The following is a 7,394-nucleotide window of genomic DNA, read 5'->3' as shown; positions in this document are numbered from 1 at the left end:
GGGTCCTTTCCATAATGTCAGACAGTTTAATAACAACCTGAGCCTGGCAGTGTCAAAAACAAGAACTTTTAGTGGATGTACATTTTTACAGTCTCACTCAACACTGGATGGATTTCAAGAAGTATTATTTCCATCAGTCACTTTGACACAAACATGAGCAAACAGGGTCCAGGTTGAAAAATACCCAACTTCCCCTTTAATGTCCAGATTATATTTAACACAATTGATTTTACCGATCATTAACACTGGCCTCTTTGTGTCTTGTTACTGTGTGACTGAGGACTCAGTTACTGTGATCAAATTACAGCGGGACATCCTCACACAATAGGAGGAAGTCATCACCCCCTCAAAGATCCATAATTAAGAAGATGAAACACTCGGGAGATTGTAACTGACTCACTCAGGTCTAAATTAAATTTATTGAAAGGAAGGAAGAATAGAAGAATCAGAGGTTTCACTCCACCTCTGATTTCAGGCACCACGTTTTTATATCTTAAATTTGATTGGCTTACGTCATAGAAAATATTTATAGTTTTTTATCAAAGCTACATAAAACTTAAACTATCTACACTTCATTACATTGCATTTCTTCCTCTACAATATCCTTGAAATACGTTTTATTTATGTTTGTACAGACAGTAAAGAGATGGCAACTGTATGCCTACAGTGTTTGGTGTGAGGGCTCAGGGAAACTAGACCGAGTGATATCTCTTCGCAAACATAGACGATCTCCGGCAGGTTTCCAGCCTATGACAGAGAAGTTTCCCAGCAGAGACCTGAAACAGGAAGAACTGACACTTTTCAGATAAACATTGGAAACATGGCGAAAGACAAACCTGACTCAAATGAAGAAATTGATGAAACTTGTATTTTCTGTTTGATAGCCAACGAGCAAGACAAAGAAACGCGAATCATTAAAAAGGTAAGATACTTTTTAAAGGTACAGTTTTCAAACTGTGGGTACAACTCATCTTTCCCGGTATGTTACACTTTTACGTCAGCTGTGTTGTGGGTTAAACACGTTTTGGTTAAACTTAGGAAGTGTTCTACTTCTGGTTTTATCTGTTCCCTTTATACATCCATGCTGTACTCTTTCTTACACAAACATACACTCTTCTCCTACATCATATTGTACATGTAGTTTATTAAGACAAACTTAAATTTTCTTCATACATTTATATATTAGTAATAATATTAATGTATTAAATTCTGTACATTGACTGCATGTGCATAAGAGCAAAATGTAGCTATGAATGTGTGTTCAAATATATGAATAGAAGAGAAAAATGTATGAATGTATACATGAAAATATACAGTTCAGATATGAGAGTGAAAATGTATGAATGTGTGAATGAATATAGATAGATAGATAGATAGATAGATAGATACTTGAGTCAAATGTATGAATGAATGTAAGAATGGGTTAGTTAGAAAATATATGAGTAAGAGAGTAAAATGTATGAATGTGTGAGAAAAAATATATAGTATAAATACGAGTTTGAAAATATGTAATTTTGAGAATTAACAGTATTAATAACTGTATTAATGTCAATTAAAAAAGTTTAGAAAAAAGTAAAAAATATGAAGGACTGAGTGGAAAAAAAGTGTAATATGTATAAAGATGTGAATTAAAATATATGAAAACTAGAGAAAAATGTATGAATGTGTAGGTGAAAATATATACAGTTTAGATATGAAAATATTAAGATATTTAAAGGAGAGACAAATGTATGAATAAACGTGTGAATGAGTTTGTTAAAAAAATATAGGAGTGAAATGTATGGAGTGAGTAAAAATATATAAAAATGAGAGTGAAATGTATGAATGTGTGAGTAAAAATATACAGTATTAAATAAGTTTGAAAATATATACATTTAAGAGTCAAGTGTACTTAATGTGTTCGTTAAGAATATATATGAATAAGAGGGTTAAATGTATGAAGGAGTGAGTAAAATATATAAAGATTAGAGTAAAATGTATCAAAGTATGTGTTAAATTGTACAAACATGAGAGTAACAATGTATGAATGTGTGCATGAAAGTATACAGTATAAATATTAGTTTGAAAATATATACATTTAAGAGTTAAACATAGGAATGAATCTATGAATCTGTTAGTTTAAAATACCTATGAAAATGAGAGTAAAATGCATTTATGTGTGTGTTAAATTGTACAAACATGAGAGTGATAATGTATGGATGTGTGCATAAAAATATACCAAATAAATATGAGTTTGAAAATATATTAATGTGAGAGTTAAACTTATGAATAAAATGTAGGAATGTGTTAGTTAAAAAAAAATATAAAAAAGTAAAATGTATGAAAGTGAAAATATGTTGAAAAAAATGTATAAATATTTGAGTTAAAATATATGAATATTATAGTAAAATGTATGAATGTGTATGTGAAATTGTACCGCTCTGATATGAGAGTGAAAATGTGTGAGTATAAATATACAGTATAAATATGAGTTTGAAAATATATAAATTTGAGAGTTAAATGTATGAATAAATGTATAAATGTGTTTAAAATAAATTTGAATAAGAGAGTAAAATGTATGAATATGGGTAAAAATATACACTGGAAATATAAGTTTGAAAATATAGAAATTTGAGGGTTTAATGTATGAATAAACATGAATGTGTTAGTTAAAATATATATGAATAAGAGTAGAATGTATGAAGGACCGAGTGAGAATATGTTTAAAAATTAGTATATGAGAAAAAAAATTGGGTCTAAGTATGAAAATAAATTATTGTGAAAGTCTTTTCCCCACAGTGGAGGAGGAAGTGCCTTTATGCCTTTATGTTTCCTGCCACACACAACTTTTACATACAAATATTTTTTAACAATGCTGCATTCACTGGCCTGTTAACAGGTTAACATGTGTTTGTTTCATCTCTTTGTTTCCATCCTCTCGGACAGAACATGGAGCTGGTGTGTTTCAGAGACATTTGGCCTGCTGCTCCTCACCATTACCTGGTTGTACCCATAGAGCACATACACAGCTGCTTCTCGCTGCACCAGGGACACATTGACCTCGGTCAGTTATAGTGGATCACTACAAATTATAAGTACTGCAAGTACCATTGAACCACTATTTCTACTGCACTGCTACAGCTACTATTGTTGCTACTAAAACTACTAAAGTACTGCTGCCAGTAGGCCTACTGCTACTCTCACCTACTACTAATGATAATATTACTACTACTATTAATAAGGAGATATTTAAGCTTTCTCATGCTGCCTGTAGGTTTTATCATGTTGTGTCTTTACAAAGAAATAACTGAGTCTTTTATCTAACAGTTGAAAGGATGGCTGAAATGGGGAGAGCTGTCCTACACGACCGAGGGATCACTGATACAAACGACATGAGGTAGATAAAGACAGGCAGTGTGTTTTGTGTGTGTGTGTGTGTGTGTGTGTGTGTGTGTGTGTGTTGACTTTTAATGAACACACAGATTAAGGAATAGTTTGACATTCTGAGAAATGATCAGTGGAGTGTTGACTTGGGTGGTATCACGGTATCAAAGTATGCCATTGTATTTAGAAATCCCAATGGTCAGGGTGTGAATGTGCAAAAGTTCAGCGAGGAGTGAGATCTTAAAGTCATCGTGGTAATTTAGCGAGTTACAGTAATCAATACTGGATGTAACCAGGGTGTGAACAAGAATGGCGGTACTGTGCGGTGTGAGGGATGGGAGTTTATGTTGCATAGATGGAAGAAAACAGTCTGAGTTACATGACTGATGTGAGCTTGGAATGACAGAGTGCTGTCAAGGATGATGCCCAGACTCTTAACCTTCAGGAAGGGGGAAACTAAGAAATAATCAGAGCCTGTTCTCACTCCGAAGTCATTGAAATCCAGGACTTGGGCAGTGACTTGCGGCAACATAAACCAACGATAAAAAGGGTCCTTGAACATCAGCATGATATGCGGCCAGTTGCACTTATAATTTAACGGGGCCTGGCAGCATCAGGGGGAAACGCAGCGGGACAAGGACGAAAGTTAAGGTGGCAAAAGTCTGACTGGAGTGGATGGGTCCAACAAACACTGACTTTCATACAAGAGAGCAGTGTTAGCATCCTGTTAGCTTCTAAAGCCAAACCCTGCTCTTTTTTCCTAAGCCTTACCATGTGAATTAGTTGTTGAAGGAAAAAAACTACAATTCGCGGTGTTGTACCAACGTAGTGCGTTTATTTTGAAAGAGACTGTATGTAAATGATACATTGCCTGTGAAAACAGAAGTGTATCTTGAAAGAAGACAAAGCATGTAACAGGCAGAACTTGACACTGTGTCCCAGAACTTCAACAACCAACGCACCCAGGGTACCTTTCACGTCGTATGTGGACGTGGAAAGTCCTTGACCAAATGTCGATATGTGACGAGGTCGGAGAATGTGTTGGTCATCAATATCGAGTGTGAAACTGTCAGTTTTTGCTAAGGTGGATTTGGTGCCAATGACAATTAACTCAGTTTTATCACTAATAGTGTTCTCCTGGATCTAAGTCCTGTGTTTTTTGACCCCACTCATCCACCCCAACTACTTCTCATCCAGACTTTCTCACCCTTCACACTAAGTCACCCGACTACCATCACAATCACTACAACCACTAGAGATTGCCACCCCAAAACTGTACTTTTATTTGCTTGTCAGTGTGCTTATCATTACATTGATGTGTTTTCCTCCACAGGCTGGGGTTCCACCAACCTCCCTTCACTTCAGTTGATCACCTCCACCTCCATGTGCTTGCCCCGGCCAGTAAAATCTGCAAGTACCTGGAGTTTAAGTTCATTCCAAGGTCCTATAGGTTTGTTACTGTGAGTGTCGAAGACTAGAAATCCCCCATACCACTTTCCTTACTCCTGACAATTCTCTTATAATATTAGGGTCATTGTAGTGTTAAATATGCAAAGTGAAAATTTCAGAGTTTTTATAGTAATCTAGAAATCTGCTCTAGAGCCCCTGTTCCACCAAGCAGTCCGGTACGATTCAGTTCAGTTCGCCTTTATTCCGTTTCCACTGTGAAAAGTTGTGGATGGTACCAATGGAACCGTTCTGTACTGTCCCCATTTTTGGTCCCCCCTCTGTTGGGGTACCTAGCACACAGATCTGGTACTAAAAGGTGGAGCTGTGAACACTGCAGTCTGTTGATTGGTCAATAGAGGACGGTCACTCTGCTCAGGGCTGAGTTGTGGCTGGTTTTGAGGCTCATGTAACCACTGTTCATACTGTGGAGAGTTTTATTAGTAGACTGTAACTATAAAATGAAACATTAACTTGTAATGTTACTCAATGCATGAGTTGATGACGTGAATTCATCCACTGTGACAGCTTTGACCATTAGTTTTTATATGACATACACTTTTAGTAATGAGTGGATCTTCAAGCGTTTATGTGAATGACATATATTCTAATCCTCACTCTGAGAAAAAAAAGCGTTGTGGAGCGTTGTTCCTGTGGGCTCCAGCAACACTAAACCCCTGTGGCTAAACATCAGATGTAAATGTAGATTCTGAAACACGCGTAGTGACTTTCTCCTTTGATCTTGAGACTTTCATTGCCCTGTCTCCATGAATGTTTTTCTCTTTACAGGAAAGCAGTCTTCGGCAGCGTCTCAAGGGTATAACTCCACCAGTCAAGAAGAGAGGAGCAACAAACATGTCAGAGGAGTCTCTGGACCAGAATGAGCTATGTGCAGGAGGTGCTTTTTGTTTACCATGTTTGGGCACGACAACATCATAAACTGTCAAGAGCAATATCTGGGAACTGAGTCGGTAAATGAGATAATGAAGCAGGTAAATTAATTAGATATTAAAGGAAAACCAAAGGACTGAAGCGTCACTGTAGAGACAGTGACCACACTGAATGTCTGTGTGCAGCAAACAGTCTGTGCTGATTAACAGTTGTATGAACTGTTTGTTGTTGGCTTAAAGCTATAGTGCGTAACTTCTACGTGTCCTTAAATGTCCGTTTCACCCAAGCCACTACTAGAGGAGATGACATAATGCTGATCAGCTGATCAGCTCCTCTAACATCTCGCAGTATTTTTCAATATATATCATTTTTAGTATGCGTGTCGACCGGCGACATTCCTGCGCTGGCACACAGGAAATGCTTCCTCGCAACAAGAAGGGAGGGGGAGGAAGAGTGGAGAGTGTCATAGCAAGAGGTAGAGTGCAGGTAGAAAGAGAAAGCAACAAAGAAGTGGCCGAGATACGGTTCAGAAGTGGATCCTACCACAAAGAAAAAGCCTGGACGTTCGGCTGAAGCTCTATTAGCAAAGAAGGAAAGTGACCGACCGAGAAGGCAAACAAGGATTTGTATTGGCGTCGCTTTTCCTCGGTGGAGAGCCCTGAAGGAAGAAATTGGACTGAGGGCAGATATGGATGTTGCCTTGCTGCTGTTGGATAAGTAAGTGACTTGGTTTATAATTATATTATGAGTAGTATGTGTTGCTGTTACATGTACTGGACCTAGTACTTTATTATTTTCTTGGAAATGGTGCTATGAACGTAATGTAATGTTAGCAGCCTGGTGTTCGCCACGTGTTACTCTGTGTACACGGTGTGTGGCGAGTGATACTTTGTGTACAGAGTGTTACTCTGTGTACATGGAAGTGTCGGCTTATTTGTTGTAATAACGCTTTATCCGCTGGGAGGCGACAGAAGTTACGCACTATAGCTTTAATGTGTGTATGAATGTATGTATGGTGGCAAAGTGTGAAATGAATTATACTGTAATGGTTGGTGATATATGGAAAAAAAATGGATTGACTCCATTAAATGCCATGGTACTGTGTGTACTTGTGTTTATTTGTGTGCACAACTACAATCTGTCCTTTTGGGATTGAAGAGAGTTTCTGTTTATTACTACAAAATACATCCTGGAAAGTCCTTGAACACATTTTCCAAAATTTTCTGAAATTAACCAGAAAAACACATTCATGTGAAAATGATAACCACCACAAACTCATTATAAGCCTCAGAAACAAACTTGTGTACTTCCTACACTAGAATACTGTGTGCCTCCATGTTTGGTGTGTCACTGAGTTTGTGGTAATTGAATTAAACACACATTTCTTTGAGAATGTATACCATGTATTGATGTCAACCAAAATAGTAAAGATACTTACACAAGAGCCATCTCTGTGACAGGGACAGAGAAGGTACCAGAGATACGTTATTGATACCATAAGGTCCTTATGATGCTCTTCTGTGTGGAGCTTGCATATTCGTCCTGTAGCAGCGTGGGTTTTCTTCTGATACTCCGGCTTCCTCCCACAGTCCAAAGACATGCAGGTTTTTATTAAATGCACTCCAGAGTTTTTCTTGTTGTTGTTTTTGTTAATTATTTGTACAGAATAAAAATCCCAAAACTGTCAGTGTTGT

The 7,394-nt window shown here is 37.2% G+C and overlaps 1 protein-coding gene across 1 annotated transcript; it reads left to right on the top strand.

The window, feature by feature from the left end:
* Window positions 1-631: 631 nt before the first annotated feature.
* Window positions 632-7,387, top strand: LOC117271089 (adenosine 5'-monophosphoramidase HINT3-like). The gene is made up of 5 exons (XM_033649187.2): window positions 632-922; window positions 2,926-3,043; window positions 3,307-3,376; window positions 4,697-4,823; window positions 5,599-7,387. The coding sequence occupies exons 1-5, from the start codon at window positions 821-823 to the stop codon at window positions 5,746-5,748; spliced, it is 567 nt and encodes a 188-aa protein (XP_033505078.2). The 5' UTR covers window positions 632-820; the 3' UTR covers window positions 5,749-7,387.
* Window positions 7,388-7,394: the final 7 nt, after the last annotated feature.

Source organism: Epinephelus lanceolatus, chromosome 13 (assembly GCF_041903045.1).
Source record: "Epinephelus lanceolatus isolate andai-2023 chromosome 13, ASM4190304v1, whole genome shotgun sequence".
NCBI classification, from domain to species: domain Eukaryota; kingdom Metazoa; phylum Chordata; class Actinopteri; order Perciformes; family Serranidae; genus Epinephelus; species Epinephelus lanceolatus.
The sequence above is the reverse complement of the archived record's forward strand: the minus strand, read 5'-3'. Positions and strand labels throughout refer to the sequence as shown.